This window comes from Chelmon rostratus, chromosome 17 (assembly GCF_017976325.1).
Source record: "Chelmon rostratus isolate fCheRos1 chromosome 17, fCheRos1.pri, whole genome shotgun sequence".
Lineage (NCBI taxonomy): Eukaryota > Metazoa > Chordata > Actinopteri > Chaetodontiformes > Chaetodontidae > Chelmon > Chelmon rostratus.
The window spans coordinates 12,290,980-12,316,010 of record NC_055674.1 but is presented as its reverse complement, the minus strand read 5'-3'; the positions used below and the strand labels follow the sequence as shown (position 1 = coordinate 12,316,010).

The 25,031-nt window shown below is 45.5% G+C and overlaps 4 protein-coding genes across 4 annotated transcripts; 1 reads left to right on the top strand and 3 right to left on the bottom strand.

Annotated features, from left to right (window-relative positions):
- Nucleotides 1-259: 259 nt before the first annotated feature.
- Nucleotides 260-7,932, bottom strand: LOC121620256 (testis-expressed protein 2-like). The gene is made up of 11 exons (XM_041956238.1): nucleotides 6,727-7,932; nucleotides 5,058-5,258; nucleotides 4,377-4,656; nucleotides 4,094-4,281; nucleotides 3,393-3,575; nucleotides 2,667-2,766; nucleotides 2,106-2,238; nucleotides 1,843-1,980; nucleotides 955-1,164; nucleotides 735-855; nucleotides 260-644 (listed from the first exon to the last, which is right to left on the bottom strand). Exons 1-11 carry the CDS (start codon nucleotides 7,930-7,932, stop codon nucleotides 498-500), a joined length of 2,907 nt encoding a protein of 968 aa, XP_041812172.1. The 3' UTR covers nucleotides 260-497.
- A 6,836-nt stretch (nucleotides 7,933-14,768) lies between these two features.
- LOC121621329 (zinc finger protein 180-like) lies at nucleotides 14,769-17,046 on the bottom strand. The gene is made up of 2 exons (XM_041957755.1): nucleotides 16,770-17,046; nucleotides 14,769-16,462 (listed from the first exon to the last, which is right to left on the bottom strand). Exons 1-2 carry the CDS (start codon nucleotides 16,951-16,953, stop codon nucleotides 15,321-15,323), a joined length of 1,326 nt encoding a protein of 441 aa, XP_041813689.1. The 5' UTR covers nucleotides 16,954-17,046; the 3' UTR covers nucleotides 14,769-15,320.
- Nucleotides 17,047-18,078: 1,032 nt separating this feature from the next.
- On the bottom strand, nucleotides 18,079-22,269 carry LOC121621330. The gene is made up of 7 exons (XM_041957756.1): nucleotides 22,013-22,269; nucleotides 20,798-21,141; nucleotides 20,376-20,436; nucleotides 19,564-19,999; nucleotides 19,215-19,405; nucleotides 18,995-19,121; nucleotides 18,079-18,623 (listed from the first exon to the last, which is right to left on the bottom strand). The coding sequence occupies exons 1-7, from the start codon at nucleotides 22,194-22,196 to the stop codon at nucleotides 18,476-18,478; spliced, it is 1,491 nt and encodes a 496-aa protein (XP_041813690.1). The 5' UTR covers nucleotides 22,197-22,269; the 3' UTR covers nucleotides 18,079-18,475.
- Nucleotides 22,270-22,679: 410 nt separating this feature from the next.
- On the top strand, nucleotides 22,680-24,797 carry LOC121621034 (methionine-R-sulfoxide reductase B1-A-like). The gene is made up of 4 exons (XM_041957332.1): nucleotides 22,680-22,779; nucleotides 23,348-23,490; nucleotides 23,725-23,839; nucleotides 24,161-24,797. The coding sequence occupies exons 1-4, from the start codon at nucleotides 22,725-22,727 to the stop codon at nucleotides 24,178-24,180; spliced, it is 333 nt and encodes a 110-aa protein (XP_041813266.1). The 5' UTR covers nucleotides 22,680-22,724; the 3' UTR covers nucleotides 24,181-24,797.
- Nucleotides 24,798-25,031: the final 234 nt, after the last annotated feature.

Here is a 25,031-nt window from a genome sequence, read left to right as displayed (position 1 = left end):
CACCACCTCTTGAGCACAATCAGATCAGATTATCATCTCCATGTTTTTCAGTTTCTCATTTCTGCAAACTCACAGCCAACAAAAGAACCAGTGGATTAGAAAATGGATGAATGGTTTGTTGGAACATCGGCATCTGGTTTTGACGTGCAGTAAAGACATCCAGTTTTTTTTTTACAGTCTCACATCTTTTATCAGTAGTAGCATTAAATAAAAAAGTTGCATTTTGGAAAACTGGCCTTTCATGTGCTCTCACTGGTGTTAGATACAGTTTAATTGTCTTCACAGTAGGGGGCACTGTGGCACCATTCTCACAGTCCTGAGTTCGTTGTGCCCAGTGCTCCATTCAGGGGGTGTCTGTCTGCACCGGTTACAACGAGCACACTCGGGATGAGCACCGAGCAAGCGCCCACCTGCAACAGCCTCAGAATCTGGTCAAGACCCATGGCAATAGCTGCACAATGCATTGACGTCGTCCCAACTGTGGCCTCACAGCGGCGCTACTCTGACAGGTAATCCTGGGACTCCACGGAGGACTGGTGGGATGAGGAGTGGACTGAGGATTGGTGGGATGCAGGTGGGTTGTCCAGGCCAGATGTCATCAGGGGCAGATATAGATCGTCCATATTGGGCATAACAAACACTTTCTAATGAGGGGCAGAGGATAACAAATGAACAATTAGTGCAATGATTAAATGTTTTTACTGATATGGAAGACGTTTCAACAGTGGACTCACCTGGAACTCACACTGCAGTTTCTTCTCGATCCACTCAGTGACATGAGTGAAGGTGACCTCCCTCTCCCCGAGTGTGGGGCGCACATGCAGGTCTAACCTGGGAGGCACCCTGAAACTGTACCTGAGGAGACAGAGCGAGAGAACGAGACTGCGTGAGAAAGAAAGAAAGAAAGAACATTTCAATGTGCGGTCTAAAATGACAGAGAGAGTCAGTCAGTACCATATCCTGTCAGTAGGGGGAGGGGGGATGTTGACGGCCAGAGTGCCAGAGAGCTCCAGAACCTCAACGCTGAGCATCAGAGGCATGTTGGACACCTCAGCTATCTTCTTCCTGATGTACTCGTTCTCTGTGGCTTTCTGGAAGTACTTGGATTTCGCTATCTTGTCCACAAACCTCAAGATCTTCCTACTTGTGCTGCCACCTGTGTGCCTGCGGGAGGATAAGAAGAAGAAGAAGAAGAAAATCTTTTCGTTTTACATGTTTTTACTTTCTGTTCCGCATAAATGTTGCTTATCTTAATCTTGATGGTTTCATAACATCAGAGCACTGTCGTTTCTTCATTGTTCCCGAGTGAATCAGATTCATAAACCTTTCTCACAACAGACATTATGACTCAATGTAGCAGGGAAAGCACAGGTGGACTTAAAGGTCGGGTGAGTCATTCTGGAGAAAGAATTTGAAATTCTGCAAATCATGATGTCGCTTATTGTTTGCAGTGAAATACAGTTTTTTTGCACGCAGCCTTGGCTCTGTAAATGGGTAACGGGCCGAGCCACAGAATAGCCAATCAGCAACAGGTGGCACTCGAAGAAGACAGCAGTATCAACAACCTTTCTCCAGAACAACTCGTCCCACCTTTAATGACCTCAGTGATTGCCATTGTTAAAGTCACTGAGTCCACCTGTGCTTCCAAGTCAAGTCGACATGATTCGCTACACCTGTGTTTGACAAGTCAAACTATCTGCTGTGAAAAAATGGACTTTTCCACCTTCTGTTACATCACCGAACAGGATATGAGCTAAAGCACAACATGCCTCAGAATCTACAGTGACATCATGTTACATTTCATCTCTGTGCTAGAAAATGCCAATAAATTCGTTAATTTACCCTTCAGCTGCCACCACTGTGCTCTTATCTCCGGCAGACCCCTGTGGCTCAGACGGAGGGGCTTCCTCTTCATCAGACGAGCCTGCGCTGGATGACTCTTCATCACTATCGGCCAGTATACACAGCCTGGGCTTAGAGCTGAAAAACACACCAGCGGTACTTCTAAATGCAAACCACTGAGCTCATTTCTCCTCAAGCATGCTCACATCCACCTCCACACTCACTTACTCCACTGAGGAGTATGAAAGTCAGATGAGCCTCACCCTGCCTGCTGTGTCTCTGGAAAGCTGTGAGCCTCATCCTCTCCATCTTTACCCAGCTTGCACAGGTTCATCTTCGTCTCCAGGGTCATCTGAAGGCAGCCTGTGTACACCAACTCCAGCTCCAGCCACAGGCCTCGGGGATAAATGAAGGGAGGGAAAAAACAGCTCACTGATAGCAGTTAATGCTTCAGATTTCTTAACGAACTTTGATCCAAAGCCTGAGTTGGGTTTGGAGGCTGAGCCAGCAGCTCTTCTAGATCTGACCAATACAGGTTAGCTCACAGAAGAGGATTGCTAATCCTATTCGCTTACGCTTAGGAAGGAGACAATAGAAAGCTTTAAGAGCTGGCATGACAAACTCTGTAATGAAACAAATGAGATCAAGGCCTGAGCTGCCTGCAGGAGCATGTCTCAGAGAAGAAATCTGTTCAGTCCGGATCAAAGTGGTGGACTGGCCGACAGAGAGACCCCCATGTTGCCATCTAGAGAGCCACATCGCTGACGTGGCTCATAATCAAAAGAGCAAGAGCGCGTATACATGAGCATATTCATCCAACGTACCTCTGCGGTCCAGTGTAGGTGTGGAGGTGCTGAGGACTTGAGGCAGACATGTGCCCATGTCCAGATCAGCCAGAGTCAGCTCGTTCATGAAGTACGGCAACTGTAATGAGACAAACAACACCTCTTATGAGTAAACGTGCTGCGCTCATGTCAGACATACAAACTTCCAAATATAATGTGTAAAATGAGTAGAGAGGCTCCGCAGAGGAAGCTATTACTGCAAAATAATGAGTGAGCAAGGGATGCCTGCAGTGTGTGTATGTGTGTGTGTGTGTGTGTGTGTGTGTGTGTGTGTGTGTGTGTCTGTGTGTGTGTGTGAAGGACAGCGGAGTAAGATAGCGGAGCAAAAAGGATGGTGTGTGTCGAAGAGGAGAGCAGGACATGAGTAATGAGATCCTGCAGTGCCATCAGTGCTCCTCTATTCACTTCCCCACCTCCTGCCTTTGGAACCAGAGGGAGTGCATTATCAGCAGACTGTCAAACACACACACGCAAACACACACACACACACACAGGAAAGAGAGCTGCAGCATCGATGTGCCTTCATGTCACATCTTTTGACCTTGTGCACAGACCAGCACTGATGTTCAGGTCATATGATAGAGTGACACAGTTTGCAGAGACCTACGGGGTGCTCACTAGGCCACGTCGTTACTCAATATGACACTGATGATGCCGTGAGAATATGAATATGAATGCGAAAACACGCAAACGATCAACCCTCACCTTGATCTTGCTGAGCTTCTTCTGGATCTTGTGTGCCACCTGATCGGTCCAGTACTTCTCCTGAAGAAAGTCCCAGAAGATCCTTCCCACCAGGGAGTTCACCCAGGTGGACTGGCCCTCGGTAGAGCAACCCTCCGCCCCTGCACCGTGCTGTCCTCCGGATCCATGCTCTTCATTGTGAAGCTGCAGGGAATAACAGTGAAATAAGAGGTTACATGACCCGATAGAGCTGAGATGCAAGATACAAGGTTTGCAATTTATATGCTCATCTGTCCTCAGGCCCCATTTATGCTGACTCTCATACTGGCTCTGCATCTACCGCCTCCAAACAATAGGACAGACTGTGTCTATGTGGGGCGCCAATTCCAAACCACCCAAGCCAGGATTAGCGGCGTGGTATGGTATGCTGCAGATGTACCACAGTCAGTTGCTATTAATATCCTCCCAGCCAGGTGACACCTGATATTTCTGCACAGTGACATTTGGTCTAGTCAGCAAGGATGTGTTTGGCTGAGGCAGCATGCTAGGCAAGGCTGGTCTGAGCGCAGGGCAGAACAACGGAAGAGTAGCTGATACAGGCCAGCTCTGATCAACGAGAGTTATGCAGAATGTTAGCATGGCATGTAGATGGCAAGTAAGGTAGAGTTCTGATCATGTGATGCTAGGCCCGATACTAGATCTAAAACCAAAGTGTTGTTGACCTTCTTGTGGGTCGTTGGGCTTCCCTTGTTGCTATGGCAAGGGCTGGGGGTGGGATCGCAACTCTGTGAGGCAATCAGTTGAGTCATGTAGGTGCTGTAGTCCAATAGCGTTCTTGCTTTCATAGCTCCGGGCAAGTCCCGCAGCTCCTCTGTGCTTTCTCTGACGGCGTCTCCGCCACAAGGTGTTTCTGAGTGAACAGAGAAAAGACAGACATGAAGTGAAGGAGGTAATGTTTTGCAGTCTGCAGACAGTATTTCACCACGAACCGAAACATCTTCCTACCCGTGTTCTCCTCCCCGCTCACGCTGCTCTTGGCTCCAGCCTGGGAGGCGGAGGCAAAGCGCTGGAACCACTCCTCCTTCTCTCTGCCGGTGCGGCCAAACAGGTGCAGGGTGACAGGAAGCTGGTGGTCCGGGGCCGCGTGTCTCTCTGCCCTTTCTTCCTCCTCCTGACCCTCAATGACGCTCTCCTCCCCGACCTCCCCCTCAGCCAGAGTGATGCAGATGGGGTATTTCTTGTTCCACACCCTCTTGCGAGCCAAACCAGGTGGCAACAGAGACACCTGGGATCAAAATCATCAATCAAGGAAAAGTGTCATTTTATTTTTAGCCATGTTTTCTTTCTACAAGAGATGCTGGCAGGCGGCAACTGTGTTGACAGTTTGCCGTTGCCAGAGCCCCCCCTTCATTGATTAGTGTTATTCTGTTACCCTGTTGGAAGCTACTGCCTCAGTATGCGAACAGGACAGCAGCCGGGTCAAGTTCATTCAGAGCATCATCACTTCGGTTGTAATCCTTCTGGTCTTTCACCTCCGTTTTAGATGACAATGTGGGTGCAGAGAGACGGGCGTAAAGAGTTCAGGTGAGAGGCCACCCCGCCTCTCTCTTTTAACTCCCCTCTGAAGGACATGTTTGCACCCCTGGGCCCCAGAAATGAGATTTTTTTTATTGCAAAAGCACTGACCTTACAGTTAGCCAGCTGGTAAGTGCGTGAACGCAAAAACGAGGCTTCGTGGACCATCTCGTCGAAGCCTGCCCACCGGGGGATGTTGGCACGCGGGTATGCCAGGCGCAGGCTGCTGCCCTCCAGAGTGACATGGACAGAGTGTGTGATGGAGGGGTGGAAAGTCTCAGGGTCGTAGCTGTGTGTCTCATTCATCCAGCCCTGGAGAAAATGATGACGATGTTAAACCCAACAGGATAAGATCATCGCAAGTGGCCACACAGTCAATCACAAACCACACTTTTCCTTTTTAGAACTGAACTATAATGAAAGCCGTGCTGAGGCTTCGTTTAGGTGCTTTTAACTGACAGTATATGTATGTATCAAAAATCTAGCAAAGACTCTACTCAGGCAAATGAAATCCACAGCATGTGGTGCAAACTGTGACAATGCAGCTCAGCAGGAGGGGAAACATGAGACAAGGCAGAGTGCATCTGTCTCATTTGACCCTGTGGACAAGCCTTTGAAGTGGCCTCCGGCCTGCAGTTGGCGACTCCTCTCTCCTCGTCATAAACCTCATCATGATCCTGCTAACTCTGCATCTGTGGAGGCAGCCAGCCTCACCTCTCAGCAGAGCTGTCAAGAAGTGCTTTAGGAACGCTATTTTCAAATTATCCTGCTTTTAAGATGCTGAAAGTGCTGCGCTTGAGGGCAGTTTTTTATAAAGCAATTACCTCCAAACTAATCCATTAAACGGCACCAATAGCACTACCTTTAATGCCATCCAGTGACTCACATGGCTGCGGGTGTTTGTTGTTTTGATCTCTAACCCTGCAGAACAAACATTAGAGCTTGAACCTCATTTCCATGCAGCCAAATCAGTGACAGGACAGCACTGAGGAGCAGCTGCAGAAAACAGAGCGGGTATACAGCCATGCTAACGGCCCTGTGAGGCTGCTGCACCACGTTAGCATGCTGATGTTAAGCAGTTGTAAGGTTTATCATTGTTACCATCCTATTTTAGTGTGTTAGCAGGCTGACATATGCTAATTAGCACAAAACACAGCTGAGGCTGGTGGGCATTTCATTAGTTTAGCGGGTATATTAACGCACAAAGAAGTGGTGGTCCAGGCGACACTGCCATTCCTAGCGCCACAGTGCTAGCATGGCTTAAAACTAGAGTTTGAGTAAGATCCAACGCGTTCATGTGCAGATATGTGTAGGTTACTTTTTTTTTGAGAAATCAATGAAATTAGTTTTTTAAAACTAATGAACAACTAAGAGTCCTGTGCCAACAAGTGGTACCATTGAGCTGTGTTGATCGTATTTCTGCAGGCAGCCAGTAGCAGTGAGCTTGGCGGGTTCTTGAACTGACAGAGGAAATCTTAAAGAGGGGGAAAATGAGACAACACATATTCACAAACACCCAGGGCTGGGTCAGACTACTTTGAAATGTAGTCAGATACTGAATCACATGGATTTTTTTGTAATCATTAATGTAATCCATTGGATAACCAAAAAAAGTGTAATCTAATCAGAATGCTTTTGGATTACTTCAAAATCACGCAGTAAAAATATTGCACCATGAACTAAACACGGAAGTAGCCACAAAATAATTAGTCATCTACATTTTCAATGCAAATAAAATGCATTTTGTTCAGCATTTTCCAGTGGGTCACTCATTCATTACCTCTAGGGTTTCTGGATCTGTGAGCTCTCCATCCAGTAGATCCGTGTTCAGGGGTCTGGACTTGTTCAAACGTGAGCCCTTGTTGTTTCTTGCAGACGAGCGTCGCGGGGCAAACATGAACACCACCACCAGGCCCAACATAAAGCCACACGCAACCCCCATGGACAGGCCTGTCACATAGGAGGGCAGGGGCAACACAAAGAAGCCATAAGCTAGAAGACCCACAAGGAAGAGCCAGTGAAGAGGCAGCGATGAGCCCGGCACTGTGACTCGAGACGCCGTGTAAGTTCTGTGATGAGTCCCTCTGGACCCGTTCTGGAGCTCCACCACCTGAATCATATCTCCGTAAGTGCGAATTTCGAAATGGCTGTCTCTGCTGTGGGTCTGGCCTTCTGGGGATAAGGGGGACTTTATTGAGGAGCCCTGTTGGAGTCTTTTCAGCGGTGTGTCACACACACCTCTGTGCTCCCCATCAGTCCTCCTCCGGCACTTCAGATCCACATCTTCACTGTCTTTTCCACAGCTGCCTTGGGAGGCCGGGGAGTCTCCGGCACCAGAAGCTCTTCCCTGCTTGGGGCTGCCAGAGCTTTCGTCACCCATGATCTTACTCAGCATGCTCAGTGGATCCTGCATGGCCTCAGAGAACTTCCTCCGTGTGTCCTCCAGCTCTGCGATCAGCGAGCTGCCCCGGGGTTCAGCGGGAGGCATGTTGCCTGCGGACGGAGGTGATGCCCAGTCATCATCCTCACTCAGACCTCCTGCTTCAGGCCTGGCCTCTGGGATCTTTGGATGGGTTAGCTGCTTCCAGGGATGCAGATGCAGCTTGGAGTCTGACTTGGAGAGGTTGACCTCTGGCTCGACCCGGCGGGAAATCTCAGTGCTCAGGGACTTGACCAGGCTGAGCAGAGGCTTGCCTCTCAGAGAGCTGCTCTCGCTCGGGTCCAGCTCCGTGGAGGAGGATTTGACCAGGTTGGTGGTGACAAGCAGGCTTGCTGATGATGCCGAGAGATCCGCTAAAGAGCCTGGGGATGAGGGGGAGTGGGGCAGGAAGGGGGGCTGGGAGCGATGGCCTTGGCTCAGGTCCAAATCCATCCCGAGGCTGAGGTCGGGCTGGCTCTCCCTGCCTTGTGGTTTTTCTTTAGAAAAGGCCACACTGGGACCTTCATCGTGGCGGTCCAGGCTAAAGATGAGCTTGCTCTGCTCCATGCTGGCTGTCAATCGGGAGCTACTGTGAGAATGTGCTCAACCAAACAGAGCAGCAGTCCCTGAGGACATGGAGCATGGTGCTAGCACAGGCAGACATGTAACATCCTCCTTGAAAAACAAGAAAAAACAGTGAAATGAGGTTATTTGAACATGCTTATGTTTAATGACAGCATGACATTTAACACTAAGTCTCTGCTGCTTCTTCATCTGCTGCTCTGACCTTCTTCCTCTCCAGTGCTTTTCTAATTTCCTCTCCCCCTCCACCTCTCAACCTTTCTCTCTAATCTCCTCTGTGCTTCCTCCTTTGTCCTCTTTACTGTACCTCTTCAGCGAGACAGGTAACTCTATGCGTTTCACGATGTGTGTGTGTGTGCTTGTGTTTTCTGCCGGAGTCATCACAAGGAGTCGTTAGCACAGACGCTTTAATCCCACAGTCACAGCTGATCCCAAACTAGATGCAGAGATCCGGCTCATTAGCTTAATTGACACATTTGTTTGAGCCAAGATTCCCTTTACAAAAGCGTTTTCCTCTCTTGCCTTATCTTTCCCGCAGACATCGAGGACTGTTACTCATTTACCTCCCGTGGCCAATAGCAGCTCTTCAATCACGAGCTCACTTCTCCAGACTCATGGCTTACGTGAGGTTTGATTTAAGTAAAACACAGGAGGAAGCAGCCTCATCTGTGAAAGCATCTGCTCGTGTGGACGATGAGGGCGAACACATGCCAGAGAGCTGCAGAGACAAACAAATGCCCACACTTGACCAACCACTCCAGATAAACATATGCACACTCACTTTAACTCCATCTGTGGTTTTGTGACCGAGATTTACCGCCCGGCTCGTCGTAGTTACTTTCTCCCTTCATACTGAACTCTCTCGCTGGAAGTAATATCTGTTACAACTCCGAGTAAGAGCTCATTTACAATTAGTGCGGCTTAAGCTTCACCATGTCATGAATATAGCAGAGAAAACAAGCTGCCTTTTTCCAACCGCACCCCAACCACTGTCTAATGCGCCAACAATTAGACACTCCCTCTGGGATATCAGGGCTTTGAGAGCGTATGGATCTGTAACAAGCCGTTTGCAGCTTGTTTACATGTGACAATCGCTCACATGAATCATGGCAGCCAGGCAGCTCAGCCCATTTTTGGTACGATCCAGACCGAGAGTGGATTAACTGTAATCCTCCATATTAAAGAGGCTTTCGCGACAGGAAATTAAGACACTTGGGACATGAATTAAATCTGATGAATGATCACTGTGCCTCTCAACTCCAGATGCATTTTCAAATGCCAATCGCTTGTGCTAGTTGTCAGCCACACACACACAGAATGCAGTGGCAACCAACAAGCTGGCTTTATGAGCAAGCGCTGAAGCAAAAAATACTATTTTTGTTGAATGTGAAGGTTTCTGTGACAGGTGCTCATCACCCCCAAAGAAGCTAATCAGCGGACCCAGAGGAAAGATCTTGTCTACTTTTCTACTTTTGTGTCCCTGTTTTAGTGAGTTAGCTCATTAGTTTTTGCAAATATCTCATTATTCTGAATTTGATGGCAGCAAAACGTTTCAAACAAATTGGGACAGGAGCAACAAAGGACTGGGAAAGTTGTGGAACGCTCCAAAATCACCTGCTTGGATCATTCCACAGGTAAACAGGTTGATTGGTAACAGGTGAGAGTATCATGATTGGGTATGAGAGGAGCATCCTGGAAAGGCTCAGTGGTTCACAAGCGAGGATGGAGCGAGGTTCACCACTTTGTGAATGATTGTATAAAGGATGTTACTACATGGGCTCAGGAACTCTTTGTGAAAGCGTTTGTTTGCAAATGATTGCATTCTGTTTATATTTAGATTTTACACAGCGTCCCAACCTTTTTGGAATCAAGGTTGTACTATTCTTGGTATTTCGAGGCCACATTTATACATAAAAGCAGCAACAGAAAATGTAATAGTAGTCAGACTTGAGCAGTGACTGGTTATTGTCCTGTATTTTAAAAATATCAGTCCTAACCTGGATGAAACCAGTTCACAAGGTGACAGATAGCCATTCGTTAGCATGTTGCTCGCATATTTTAACTCTCCCACTGGCTCCAGCCTCATCTCCTCACTTGTTTGCACACTGTTGCACACAAGGAGAGATATTAATTTTAGCACCAACCTGCTGGGCTGTTTGTCAAATCTAATTAACCAAAAGTGCTGCTCCGCAGGGCTCAAGAAGCCCCAGACAGCCCTGCATTACCCTAATCAATTTCTGCTTTGGAGTCAATTTGGATCAGTTCATGCTGACAGGGAGAGGAAAACCTTTGCTGCTCTGTGGAACACAGCAGAGATTTGACAGCTTTCCAGTCAGGACTGTGGATGATGAAAGTTTTGGTTTGTCCCTTGAGAGTGGAAAGTGGATCAGATTTAGCAATTTTATAATGACAAAAGGGAGAATTTCTTTATGTAGTTAATGTAAAAACTCTTTGATGCCCCTAACAGGTTCTGTTAAACATATTTCTCCCACAGGAGAAGGCAAGTGGGGTGAAAACAGAGCTGCAATCTGCTCTGCTGAAATACACTTAATATCTACATTTCCCACAACAGAATCTGACTTATCGGAGACAAGAAATGTCACATTAGTGCAACAACTAATGATTATTTTCTCTATCACTCAAAAAAATTGTGAGAAAATGCCCATTACAATGTCTCTGGGACAAAAGTGACGTCTTTAAATGTCTCATTTTGTTCAACAAAGGATAAAAACCCCAAAATATTCAGTTTCCAGGAATATAAAACAAAGAAAAGCAGCAAATTCTCACATTTTGAAAGCAGGAATAAAAAAAATGCTGTTTTTGTTTGAAAACTGTGGTTTCATACGACCACAGTAGGTCACCTGAAAACTTTGACTGTTATATGACTGTGTGTGTGTGTGTGTGTTGATAATAGCAGCAGCAGATAATAGCGGTTGCTGACTCTGACTCTGGAAGACTCCAGGCTGCTCAGTGAGGAGGAAAAGCTAATGAAGTTGACATTTTTTTAAAGCGGTGGAGAGGTATTGCTCGCTACCAGACATTTTAAATGGCTGAACGCAGTAGAGGCTGACTAATCAAAGCCTGCGTATTTGCTCATGATGGGACAGGTGCATTAAAAGGTCTATCAATGAGCATAGACAGTAGCTGGAATGGATTAAAAGTGACAAGGAGAAATGAGGTGACCATCAGAAAATCCCACTTTTATCCCTGATGTTGGTATGAGATTGAAACAAAAAAAAATCATGTCTTTCCACCTCCTGTCCTCCACTTGGCCTTTCTATCCTGTTTAAACGGGGACAATAGGATAAATAAGACAGAGACACAACCTGATGAAAGCCCAGCTGGAGAGAGGGCTGTTTATGCAGCCTGGCATCACGCAGAGAGGCAGGACGCTTAACTCAATGGCGCTCCTGTATTTAATCCTGTCCTCAAACTACCATTTGACCCTGCAGACTGACACATTTGGCACAGGGCTGCTGTTGTGTGGGTATCACATGGTCAGCCTCACTGAAGCTGGACTTCATCTCATTAAGCAAAGGTTGACTCACTGTTTATGGACACCACCTCAGTTTTTAAATGAGTCCCTTTTGCCTCTTTTAACTTTTTCCCCTCAGGAGATAGTGCAGTTTCAGGGGACTCAAACGCATCACCGCAGTGCCGGCGCGAGCTGCCTGTTCTCACCTGTGGAGAATTCCGCTTTGTGCTCAGTCCGAGGCACGGATTGATGCACAACAACCAGAGCGCTTACCTGAATCCGTCTGAGCGGCTTCTCCTGTGGCATCAGGGTCGGGTTTCTGTGCAGGAGCGGGCTTCAGGTGCAGGCTGCAGTGATCGCTCCGATGCTGCAGAGAGCTGCACTCGGGGACGCGCACCACCCACCGACCGCAGCCAACAAATATTAATTCAACTTTGCTCAGATTGCCGCGAATCGTCGTCGCAACATCTCCAGAACTGCTTCAGGGATGTTTTTCCCACCTCTCCATGTCAACGCTTTGAGGTGAACGCGTCGGCAGCGCTGCCTCCGTTTCACGTCGTTTATTCCTTCCGCTCCAGGAGGCGTCAGCCCGACACAGAGTAATGTGATTACTGGAGTCCAGGTCTGCAGACTGGAAACTCTAATCCAGATTAGACTGGAGAGGCCAACAGTTGACAGAGCGACTCCTCCTCTCTGCTCTCTGCGCTCAGCGCCAAAACACAGTCGCTCAACTCTGCCCCTCTGACACCGCAGTCCTCAGTACGCAGACTTATGTAATTGCGCGACCTGGAAAATTCATGTCAGAGTTACCGCTCAAAAGAAGCAGATTACTAATTTTCATTGGTTTTCTGGTTTTAAGGACGCGCCATCCTCAGTTCTGCACATTTCCAATCTGCATATCTTCACAAATCCCCTCTAATTAAATTATTTTCGATCATATCTCACCGATGAGACTTCAGTTTGTTGAAATTAAATCATTACTATTAAAATGATTAAAATGAATAAATGCATCGTTAGAACAGAGATGATAGAGTGGGCAACAGCTGGCTTTTGGTATGCGCGTGGATTGTTATCACTTCCTGCTCACGTGGAGTCTGATGCTCTGTGCTGCTGGTTATTCAGAGCAAATGAAAAATACACAGTGCAAACTTTTCTTTGAGACGGGTGCAGATGGAGCCTCGGGTGTCCCTGCAGAGGAGACTGCAGGGCGGTGCTGTGCTGCTGCAGACTGCGAAGGTGTGAACCAGCGTTGCCACATACATGACTTTAATCATGTGTAGTATGTGACTTCTCAGGATCAGCCAGTGTTGCTGGCAGCTGCAGGCTTCATGTGTCCTTCAGTCCAACTCATACAGAATAGCTTCGGTGTGTCTGCTGCCACCTGCTGGCTAAACTGCAGAAGTAGAGATGTTTCTTTTCGAGCAGCATGCTTCAGATCTCGTCTGTCTGTAAATCCTTAAATGTTTCATTAAGAGGCTAAATTCATAAATGATGGGGAACTTGGCGAACACCCATTACACAGCATTAAAGGGGCACTACAGCAATCATGCACTTGCATAAAGTTGGGAGCTCAAAAGAGAAATGTTTGATTTAAAAAAATGAGGTTGAGAAATGCCCTCTTTTAGTCGCTGGTCAGGGTCAAGCTCCAAAAACTTTAAATCCTACAAGTCCCATATTGCTATTTAATGACATCATCAGGGTTATTTCCCAGAGCTCCCTTCAGAGCCACAGAGAACATTATAAAACTGTTTCTAACATCACAAACACATCATCTAATGACCTTCAAGTTCCTTTGAAGGCTCACTTCTCTTCTCATGTGTTTCGTGTGCTTCATGAAGGGTACAGTAAAACTGAGTACAAGACGTTTGCACAGAGGAATGATATTGGTGAAAAGATAAATCGACTACAGTGATGTGATAAGACAGGATATTAAACTTTATTGCCCCACATGTGGAAACTTGGTTTCACCATGAGAAGACACCACACAGAACAGTATACAAAAATACATACATGAAACATATTGACCTCTGACAGTCAAAGGGAAACTGGCTTTGCCTGCGAGCGTCAGTTAACCGTCTCGATAACTGCCAACATATTCAGCTTTCTAAGTCAAAAACTGTAAACACAAACCTGAAGGGATTCTGGAGACAGGTAAAGGGGCTCTTTGAGTTGTTGGAAAAAACATGACAACGGGACAGTCACAGTTATCTCCTCAGCAGACAGAACAGTAAAATAAAAAAGCACATTCTTTAATTCATTGCTTTGCCAGTTTGTGTAAATAGGTTAGGAAGTAACACTTCCAATGAGAACTGTTTTGAAGCCTCAAGTTTGACATTATCATCGCCATCTTGTTTTTTTTTGGAAGCCAGAAGTGACCACATTGGGATGAGAGGGTGGGACTGTGGAGGAGACGCACTGCTAAATCTCTATCCTGATTGGATCTGCCTGACAACCCGAGGACACAGTGGTAGCAAGCTACTCCAAATGAGACCATAACTCACAAAATGAACATCAGGCTGTACTGAAGAAAACTTGAAACTAGCGATGGAGACCTTAAATTCATTAGGAAACGGTTTACTGAGGTTATAAATCAGTCAGATTCTCATAAGCTTGCATACAATCAAACTTTTCTGCAACCAGAGGAGTCGCCCCCCTCTGGCCATTAGAGAGAATGCAGGTTTAAGGCACTTCCGCATTGGCCTCAGACCAGGAAGCTCCGTCCACTATTTACTTATACAGTCTAAGAGTTTACACCTGTATGTAGATTTGTTCTTCTTGCTCGGCTTTGTGGGTCCATCGCTCATCGTACGTGACCGCATGGCCCAACAGTCGCGGGTGGATTCTAGCCACGTCCCTCTCTCTCTGCTTTCTGTCTGCCTCTTCACCTGTCGCTTCCAAACTAAGGCAAACAATGCCCCAGAAAATATTCAAATAAGAATAAAAAAATAATAATGTATCCTTGAGCAAGACACTGGAACAAACCTGCTCCCTATGTGTGTATATAAAAATAAACTACTCTGGTTTAAAGCATCAGCCGATCTAATGCAATGTAAAAATGGTTACATCATGGTCTCACACAGCACACAGATACAATGTAGTGCTGTGGAAGGCAAATTTTACAACGACTGAACTCAAATCATTTGCCAATATTTGATATGTGGAATATTAACCCACAAATCTCTAACACTGCTAATTTCAAACAGTCAAAGCAGCAGAACCACCACAACAACGTTTTCCTTCGTCCAGTATGGACTGGAGCGCGTGGGTCTCTGTCTCACTTCCTGTTACGGTGCGATCAGACTGGATTTTGTCAAAAAAAAAAAAAAAAAAAAAAGCGCTGGTAGGGTTGTAAAGATAAAGTGCTGGAGCGAGTGTTATACAGATTTTAATAAAACATTTTACACCATGAAGCGCTACAGGCAGGCAGCAGCTCAGTCAGACTGAGCTCTGCAGTGCGTGAAGGAGGCAGGGTCACCTGGTGGCCTGTTCCTCTAAGAAATAAGTGGAGAAATCCAGCATGGCTGCACCTGCAGCTGTGGATCTCTATAGAATTAGAGCTTTCATGTTAATCACTCTTATAAGTTCATGCTGATTCATGACACGATGGCCTGTAACTCCTGAACAGAAGTCCAGGCAGCCGCGGTAACTGAAAACAGGTGGACCAACTTGAAAGTTTCAGCAAATTTCCATGACAACGTCAATGTTCATGGCAAGATGACTTATTTCAAGTAAATCAATGTGTGCTGACGTGTACAAAATCAAACCGAAGGCTATGCTTTCTGGAGCGGCTGGCAGCGATCTAAGCACACATGAGATGCAGTCACGAATGGCCGACAGGTGAGTTACGCCACACGCTCTAACTCGCGTTCAAGGTCAGAGATGACCCGCGTGGCTGACGTCACTCTGCGGCCGCCTTCTCATGAGTCTGCAGGTGCATCTTGAGATTAGGAGCGAACCTGTATCTCATACCGCAGACGTGGCAGGCGTACGGCCTCTCTCCTGTGTGGGTGGTCCTGTGTCGAGTCATCTGCCCGCTTTGGCGAAAGCGTTTACCGCAGATATCACACGGGTACGGCTTCTCTCCTGAGTGGTACCTCATGTGTGTTTTCAGGTGACTGCTAGTGTTAAAAAGTTTGCCACACAAGCCGCAATGATACGGCCTCTCCCCCGAGTGACTCCTCTTATGAATCGTAAGGTTCTGGCTCTGACTGAACGCCTTCCCGCAGATGTCACAGTGATATGGTTTCTCCCCAGAATGGGTCCTCACGTGCACGGTCAGATGCTCTCGGCGGTAAAACGTTTTGCCACATTCTTGACACATGAACTCCTTGACGCCCGTGTGTATTCGCTCGTGCAGCCGGAGACAGCGGTTATTGGCAAACGTCTTGCCACAAATGTCACAAAAATCCGTCTTGTTGTGACAACCTTTTAAATGGGTTATCAGCTCTTTTGTCGACTGGCACGTCATCCCACAAACAGTGCAGTCGCTCCGGTTCTCGTGTGTTTTTATGTGCTTCATCAAAGAGCCGATGTACTGGAATCCCTTGCCGCACAAGTGGCAAAAACCCTTTTCATTTTTAGATTTGTCACACAGCAACGCTGCCTGGCCCTTCTTTCCTTTCTCTCTTGTCGCTTTGGCCTGGTCTCCTTTGCTGTTCACCACCTCCTCATCTTCCTCACTGTCCTCCCTCAGGGCTGCAGAGCAGTCTGAAGACGCCGGCTGCGTTTCGTACAACGCTTGTGTCTCTGGCTGATATTGCTCGCTTTTCACAATTTCAGGAAAAACAACCTCCTGTGTTTGACTGTCATCCCCAAGTTCCTCCTGCTCTTCTTTTATTCTGGACGTCTTGAAGTCAACCGAGCAGTAACTCCAGATATTATTGTCCACGTCTGCGCTGGTTTGAGAGGGTCCCGGGCCTGTGGTGCTCAGACTGAAGTTAGACTCCTGCTGTGTTGAAGGTACTGGGGTCTCCTGCAGCAGCAGGGCATCACACTCGTCTTCATGCTCTGCTGCGCTGCTGGTCAGTGAAGGCTTTCCAGCTGCAAAATAGATGGAGCAGAAGTTACGAACAGCCGGTACACACAGCACGCTCTCTCTCCTAAACCTCTACCTGCTGCTACTCTGAGGCACAGAACAGTTTGCACAGTATTGGAATATTTCCACTCTTGCAGCAGCAAACTCCTACACTTCATCGTGAGTGTCTCGTGGTCGTGTGCGCATGCGTGGACAGGGGGGGCGCAACATCCACAGCTACTTCTTTAGCTAACACCACGCTCCTAAATGTAGAATACAGTGCGTAGTAGCGCAAAACGCCGCTAAACAACACATTTAACAGGAGTCCCACACCTGATGTCTTTCGCAGGAGGTCCAGCTGGTGTCGCAGACTGTCCACCTCCCCTTTAGATCGACTCACTTCGGCTTCGTACAAAGCTAACGTGATGGTTTTCTCCACCTCCCCGAGGATCTCCTCCGCCGCTGTGTACAGCCGCTGGTGGACGAAGGACCGCAGCTGAAACATCGTGGTGTCCATGTCTCAGGAGACAGATACGGGACAAAAACATCCGCCACAGCAGGCGGATGGCAAGAAGAGGAGCTCAGCTAATCAAGCTGAAAGCACTCAATCACCACAGTTTGTGATCCGCTGACAGATGCGATATTACTTCCGGTTTGCATCGTTCATAATAAAAGCGTTAAATCTGAGGAGCCATGGAAAAACAAAGCAACATCACCCTGAAAGTGAGAATATAAGAAATAAAAAAAAAAACCAAAAACCTAAACTATACTAAACTAACTTTAATATTAGAAACTGATCCAAACTGAAACTAGTACCATAGTCTAATTCTACATACTGTAACCGCACTGATATTGCTTGGCAATATGCTGGACGTTGGTAGTGAAATTTAAATAATAATAAAAAGTTCCTTTTTGTTGTATTTCTGGATATAAAAGTGCAAGAGAATAAGAAAGATAATTGACTGAAAAGAAGATACTATGAATCAGTGTAACATAAATATGATAATATAATATAAACTAAAACAATATACACCAAAACACGACTGTACTTTATTCTTCCTTTAGGCAAATCAATCATGAAAAGGAAAGTGTAATTTCAACTTTAACTAAACTAAGCAGTGAGCAGGAATTGTGAGATGAGTATGACCAGTAGAAGGTGAATATAAGAAATAACAAAATGTTGCTTGTCCCACTGAATGGAAAATTTATATTTAAAAACCGCCCAAATGAAACAGCTGATGTTTTCGGCAATTTCTACAATAAGGAATTTTGGTACCATCAAAGTACTGAGCAGTGAGCTTGAAGGTCTGACAGCACGATCGCTGATGATGCCATCAGCAATCAGTCTCACCAACCACACTCGAACAGGTGTTCAGGTGCAGACTAAGTCTACCTGTGACAGACTATGCAGTTGGTCCTGGTAGCTGATAATTAAAACTGTGTAATGTTGATGCATGTTGTGAATTCTGGTGGACACAGTTTTCTTCTGTGAGCTACAGCCATTTATTTACAGTCTAACAACTACTAAATTTAAAAACAAGAAAGTGAAAATCAATTGTTTACATCCTTGATGTATTCTTTTTTATTTAGTGAATAATAATTCAATAATAACTATTATTTTAATACAAAAAGTAAAAAGCACATGTGTGCATCCTGGAACAGAACCGCATGGTTTTGACGAGTCACTCGTTGCCAAACTGTAACATTTAGGAAAGCAGTGAAAAACAACCCAAAAATGCACATTTTGGAGGGAAATATAGTTTACAATTAAAGGTACAGTATGCAGGCTTTTCTTAAAGACTCATACAAAAGTAATCCTTTTCAGTCATCACTTATGACCCAGTAGAAGTGTGTGGGGGTGTATTTATCTTGGGGTGTTCCTGGCCTGTAGCCTGCAGTGGGTGTGTGGCCCCAAGCCTGTAACAGGTTCCAGCTGAGGCTGGGACCACAACAAAGACAGCATAGTATACCTTTAACTCGCAAACTACATGAGCTAATGTGGCCAACTGCTGCAAAAACTATATACTCCAGTGTTTTTTTCAACATATACTGTTCATTTGGTTCTCCAAACACTTTTCAAATATGGACAATATGATGTCCAACATTCTGGACATGAAGCCATGAGAGGCCAGGTCCACTGCTTCCACTCTGTCCTTGATGGCTGCTATGGCTCTCCTCAGGTGGGACCTGCAATGAAAGGTACACTTTCCTCCAGTTCAGCGTCTCCATTGACTTCCACTGTGAATTGTATTTTTGCATATGGCCGTATGAAATTTCAGGAACTGGATTTGAATGCTCTCCACTAATGAAACTGTAATTCCAAGCTGTGCTCAGTTATTCGAAGCAAAGTCAACGCTACTTTGTTGGCACAGAAAGCAGACTCAGACATCAAGTGAATATCCATACCCCCCGAGCTACTAACTAAAGATTAAGTCAGAGTAACAGAGTCACATAAAATGTTTGTCAACCATTTCAGATGCGCAATCTCACATGCAGAAATTACTTTATACATAAAAGGCAGCGAGATGTACATAATTCACACTAAGCCAAAAACATACCGGAACTCGGACAACCTCTCCAGAGTGGCCACCTCGTCCTCAGCCTCGGGAATAACGTAGAGACCTGGAAAGGGAAGATGGTCTCGCACCAGGCCAGCGAGGCTCTTGCATAATGCGTCTACCTCCTCTGATGAAAAAAAAAAAAAAAAAAAGATAGTATAAATAGTGAGTCGTCAGCAATTTGTAAAAATGACGAGGACAGAAAAATGACACAGCTTGCCTTCACAAAGCCGAGAAAATAGGGACATCTCTGTCGTAATCTCACTGGGCTTAATCCTAGCTTCCTCCAGCTGGGCTTGCAGTTCCTTCCTTGCGTTATTATCCGTCCGTAAGTACGCCGCTAGGGATGAAAATGACATGTATTCTGGGGGGCCTACCCGGCGCACTAGTTCCTCCACTGTGATTTTACATCTGTGTGGACAAACATGATCACATTACAATACATCTAAGACGCTGCAGTTTGCGCCTGACCCTGCAGCATGGATTACACACAGACAGGTATCATTGGTAAGTAGGAAACAGCGCTAGAGGTGAATTCTGAATATCAGAATCCTTTTGGCGAATCATACCTTTTCTTTTTCCCGCCGGACGACAGAGGGAGTATGCTGCAAATTTCTTTGAAGATCTGTGGTGTGCAGGGGGCAGGAGCTGCGGTCGGTGCGTGGTGAGAGGAGGGAGTGGAGTGGGTGGGGACTGCTGAGTGTGAGGCGCTTGTGGTGTCAGTGTTGTTGACGGTAGCGCCGGCGGTGGCAGCGGCGGCGAGGTTAGCCGTAATAAGTGGGTGAATTTGGGTAAAAGTGGAGTGCTTGTTAGAAATGGAGGGAAATGAGGTAACAGACTGGTGGGAGGTTGTATTTTTTGAGCTGCGGGTGTTGTATGAACTAAACTGGGAGGTAGAGGGGTATGCGGGTTCAGGAGGGGAACACTGGTCGTTGGTGGAGATGTCGGGTGGTAGCTTTTGCTGGTTGATGGCGGATGGGTAGGCAGTTTGCTCCGGTGGGTCGACTGAAAATGAAAAGCCATTTTCATTAATTAATTGTAAAATAACCTAAAAACCAAACAAAAATCAAAACGCAATCATGGAACAAAATCTACCACTAACAAGAGAGGTGCAATTACTGTAAAACTCTGCTTTAGTGAATTTCTCCATTGTGAGATTAATAAGGTCTTATCTTTAAAAAAATGAAGCCTTTATTTTTGTTTTGTAGAAGAGGTTGATGAAAATGTCCAAACTTAGTGCTGAATATATGAAAAATGTACAAAGGACACTGATTGACACTGGACACTGAGTTTCCTTTCCGTTCCACGCCTGCTGTAGCCAGTTTCAGAGTCAGCGGACGCAAACTTGGTCTGAGCATATAAAAATTCAATCAGGCCTTACGTGAATCCTTGTGAGGATTAGGACAAGCGGTCCTCTTCCGCTTCATTCTTCGCGGCATTTTCTGAAAGAAATGAAAGATAGCATTTTATTAAAGGGGGGGTGCCACCTCTTTTTATAATTCACATGTGATCCCCTGCACCAGGAGAGCTCACTGAGTATTTGTTAACATGGACCACTGTCTCCTGCAGCTTGAACTCAGACAGTCAAATAAATTCCCCTTCAGCTGTGAAGGGGCTAACGCTGATGTTTTCTGGACGAACGTAGCTGGAAAGCCAAACAACCTAGTTGGCTTGTTAGCTTTAATATTGTCATTCTGGCTTCTCTTGAGAGAATATACGAGATATAGCAGCATAGCTACACAGTAATCAATAAGTATTTAGTATTTGCTTGAACAGCATAGCGTCCATAACTTTAATATTTACCAGTGAAGCAAACCGTGGAGGGTTGGTCGAGAGCGGGATGTGCGGTGAAAGTGAAAACGGCACCTCATTGGCTGAAGCCTTGTTTGATCCTATTGGCTGCTGGGGAACAGGCATTGGATTTCTGTTAGAAAGGCTTTCTGCAAGGCGAACTTCTCCCACGTGCACCAAGCAGTAGTTCCAGTTATTATTGTCCAAGTCTGTGCTGGTTTGAGAGGGTTCAGGGACCTCAGTGCTCAGACAGAAGCTAGACTCTGGTGGTGTCGAGGGTTTTGGGTCCTCCTGCAGCGCAGCATCACATTCGTCTTCACGTTTCACTGAGCTGCTGGTCAGTGCAGGTTGGTCAGCTATAAAACAGACAGCAGAGGAAGTTATCCAACAGCCTGTAATGTTTCCTACAGAGCTCCTAACATCCTGACAGGTGATATCTTTTTATCTTGCAACTCTCTCCTAACTCTCATGCGAGTTTCTGGAAAAGTGTTGCAAACTTGGCTCTGAAGATGCACAGCATTCAAACAGTTGTACTGGTGCTGCAGCAGAGCTGTGGATCGGACGTGGAGTGAGGGGTGGACTGACTGTGCACATGCACAAGGAGAGAGCACCACCCACAGCTTCAGGGCTCCCCAACCACGTCACGGGGGACACACTGCTGGTAGTGGGTTGGATCCCCTGTTGCCTTCAGAAGAAGATTCAACAAAGACCTGGAAACCTTCCTCTGAGATTTTGACAACATATAATCTTATCCATAGGTCTTATTATAGTTTGCATTGATTGATTTCTCCATGAAATCATCTATTTATTCATTTATTGGGTGGCAGTAGTTGGGCTATGACTATTATACCGTTGAGTTTTGTTGGTTTTTACCTGGATTTTACAACTTTTCTTGTAGTTTAGAAAGGGTCAATACAAACAATAAACAATAAGAGTACAACATTGTGTAAATGAAGTGTCAGTAAGGACTCATTTGCTGATTTGGACGTCAAATGACATCACAACCCAGAAAAAATTTGCTTGCAAAGTAAACATTTATGAAACCTAGTTTGCACTCAACCATTGTTTTCACTGAGGACGCTTCACGGCAGAAACACGATCCTTTAACAAACCTGATTCCGGGTCAAATGAATGTTTGAAATATCGTATCTGTACGCGTCTACTCAGGTTTCCAGCACAAGGTTTCTCACAGGGAATAAGATCAGTTCCTCCACAGCGGTCCCACACCTGATGTCTTTCGCAGGAGGTCCAGCTGGTGTCGCAGACTGTCCACCTCCCCTTTAGATCGACTCACTTCGGTTTCGTACAAAGCTAACGTGATGGTTTTCTCCACCTCCCCAAGGATCTCCTCCGCCGCTGCGCACAGCCGCTGGTGGACGAAGGACCGCAGCTGGAACATCGCGGTGTCCATGTCTCATGAGACAGATACGGGACAAAAACATCCGCCACAGCAGCCGGATAGTGAGAAGACCATGGAGCTCAAACCTGACATTCCCGCTGACAGCCGCAGTATCACTTCCGGTTTGAATCATTCAGAATAAAAGCAAAAAATAAATCAATTCACAATAACAAAGCAGCACCAACCTGGTGGTGAATGTAAGAAAAAAAGCAGCAAAACCCTAAACTACTAAATTTAATATTAGAAACTGATCTAAACTAAAACTGGTGTAATAGTGTAATTCTAACTGTAATTCTACATTCATCATTTTTACTGTAATAATATTGCAACCATCCTGATACAGGGAGCATAAAGAAGGTGAAGAGCAAGCAAAGTGGCAGCACTGTTAGGAAAATCATTGCGCGTGGTCAGCAGTGTCCAAAAAGAAGTAAGAGCTGCTACAATCCAGTGGGTGGCAGCAATGCGCCTATAAGATGTTTGCCAACAGACATTAAACAACTAAAGAAGAAGAAGCAGACGCCGGCCACTGAAAGCAGGAGGATGTCGTTTTGTAGTTTCTTCGGCGGAGAGGTCTACAAAGAGCACTTTAAACCAGGTATCTTCATGGCTTTAACTTTCTGTGCTTGAGTCAGAGTCTCTGCACATCGAGTGCTGTTTAGAGACTGTTTAGCAAAAGCAAAAGTTAGCGCTAACTAACCAGCTGCTGTTAGCTAACTATTCACTGTAACGCTAACGTCAAATAACTTGGTAAACAGTTGTGTTGATCAGGGCAAAGTATCCACTATTGTTCCTTGTGAGCTGTGAAATACCAATAAAAACTTTTTAGGACGGCTTGAAATTGTGCACATGGTCACAGAAAGTTACATCGATGGGCGTAAATACTGGAAAAACCTTAACCACTAACCTGGTTAAGTTTTGTAACCCATCTTCAGGTTACACAATAACTCTGTTACAAAACTGGATGTTGTTTAACTGCTAAGACGTTAAATTTTTACTTACTTATTTAAAAACAGATACAAACACAACATTATATAAAAATTATACTGAATTATATTACAAAAAAATTATAAACAAACAAAATGTTTATTTTAATAATAAAATGATGCCAACAAATTACCTGTTCAGGTCATTCTGAAATAATTCTTCCATCCTTCACTCCTCAGGCATTTACGCATGTTCCAAGTGTGATCACCAGCTGTTCTCCAGCTGCTCCAAGTATGAGCATTCATCTCCATGGCCGGCCTTCACAGAGACCATCCACAAGGACAGTGTGTCCAAGCATGAGGAGAGACCCGGGGCTTTTAAGGTACAGTCAGTAGAGAAGAGATTCAGAGGAGAGTGTAAGAGTAAGTTTACTGTGTTCATTTCTAGACCAGCCAGCACACAATTCCATATGTGTATATTCAGTATAAACAGAATAACTCCTGCTGTAAGTTAATAGCTGCAGGTGAAGAGCTTTTTACCCTCAAACATTAAGTTAAACTTTGTTTAATGTAATCCACTGCTGACTCTACTGTATATCTGTAATGTGTTGTTACAGGTGCGGTGTGGGAAATGTGGAAATGGACTCGGCCATGAGTTTGTGAATGATGGGCCAGCCAGAGGCCTTTCTCGCTTCTGAATATTCAGCAGCTCACTGAAGTTCATCCCTAAAGGTATTATTGTAGCTAATGTGTTCACCCTGTTATGTCGGCTTTGTGTTATTTTGGTCCTAGTTATACGTATCTAGCTATTCCATGCTCAGTACATATCTTGATCTTTAAAAAAGCTAATTTCAGTGATACTTAGTGAAAGCGTTTGCCTACGTTATGTGTCATTTATGTGTTTCTTTTTTTGGCGAGGTGAACTTGTAAGTGTCCTCGCAGGCATTACAGTTACTCCAATTTGCCCTAAAATACCACATTGGCTGTAATGTACGACCTGTGAAACTGCTCTGCTCTCCCACGGCCTCACGGCGTCTCTCTCCCCTCTCACAGATAAGGTTGATGGACAGTAAGGTGAGCCGTCAGAGGGAACTGCTGCTGGACTTGTAGACGTTTCTCTGTGCTGCTGAAGGTGCGGACAGTGGATGACGAGTCCTGGGACAAAACCCAATCCGGGAGCACCAGGGTTCTGATGAACGATGGCCTCGCTGGACAGTGAGAACAGAGGACTAGTCTCAACGTCTTTTATTCCAAATCATCACCGTTTGCAAGATGGCGTCACTGATTACACAATCACCGTCTCATCAGTTTGACATTTTTGGAGATTTATTCATAATGATTGAGATTGTCTAATGGGAAGAATAGACTTCTCATGACCCTATGGCCTCTTGCTTGCTGAGAGACTAAAATTTTATTTTGATTTTAAGACATCATGCCGGAAGCAAAAGGGGCATGACATGCAACAGATTAGATGAACTGTTTCCAAAGATTATATTATGATAGATTTTTGATCTTTTATTCATCGACTATGGTCTTCACCAGCAGTGTTTGGTGTGCTAGATGCAGAAAACGAGTAGCAATACATTCTATTTTCACACTCTTGGGATGCTTTATGTAAATGGGTCACAATGACTGATATGCAAAGAACTGAAATGAATATATTTTAAATTAAAATAAAACAATGCTTTGATGAAGTCTGTAGTGTTGTTTTCAAATGTGAATGTCCCTCTTTCTACTGACTGAATAGTTTTAGGTCTTATATATGATTAAATACAATCGAGTTTATAATGAGACAAGTTGGACTCTTGTTGTGGACTGAACTGGATTGCAGGTTTAGCCACATGGCTCGGAAAACTAGTTCTGTCCTCAAAGCAAGAATGTAATATGGAGCTCTTTTCCTGACAAGGGAAAAAAAAACACTTCC

What these genes read in the sequence shown, in the direction of transcription:
- LOC121620256 (XM_041956238.1), bottom strand. Translation starts at nt 7,932, where the DNA reads ATGGAGCAGAGCAAGCTCATCTTTAGCCTGGACCGCCACGATGAAGGT. An exon ending in ACCAGCTGGCTAACTGTAAG is followed by an intron (nt 4,657 to 5,057) that starts GTCAGTGCTTTT and finishes TTTTGATCCCAG; the next exon opens with GTGTCTCTGTTGCCACCTGG. An exon ending in ACAGTGGTGGCAGCTGAAGG is followed by an intron (nt 1,165 to 1,842) that starts GTAAATTAACGA and finishes ATCCTCCCGCAG; the next exon opens with GCACACAGGTGGCAGCACAA.
- LOC121621329 (XM_041957755.1), bottom strand. Translation starts at nt 16,953, where the DNA reads ATGGACACCACGATGTTTCAGCTGCGGTCCTTCGTCCACCAGCGGCTG. An exon ending in CCTCCTGCGAAAGACATCAG is followed by an intron (nt 16,463 to 16,769) that starts GTGTGGGACTCC and finishes TCTATTTTGCAG; the next exon opens with CTGGAAAGCCTTCACTGACC.
- LOC121621330 (XM_041957756.1), bottom strand. Translation starts at nt 22,196, where the DNA reads ATGGACACCGCGATGTTCCAGCTGCGGTCCTTCGTCCACCAGCGGCTG. An exon ending in CTCCACGGTTTGCTTCACTG is followed by an intron (nt 20,437 to 20,797) that starts GTAAATATTAAA and finishes CATTTCTTTCAG; the next exon opens with AAAATGCCGCGAAGAATGAA. An exon ending in TAATCCTCACAAGGATTCAC is followed by an intron (nt 20,000 to 20,375) that starts GTAAGGCCTGAT and finishes TTTCATTTTCAG; the next exon opens with TCGACCCACCGGAGCAAACT.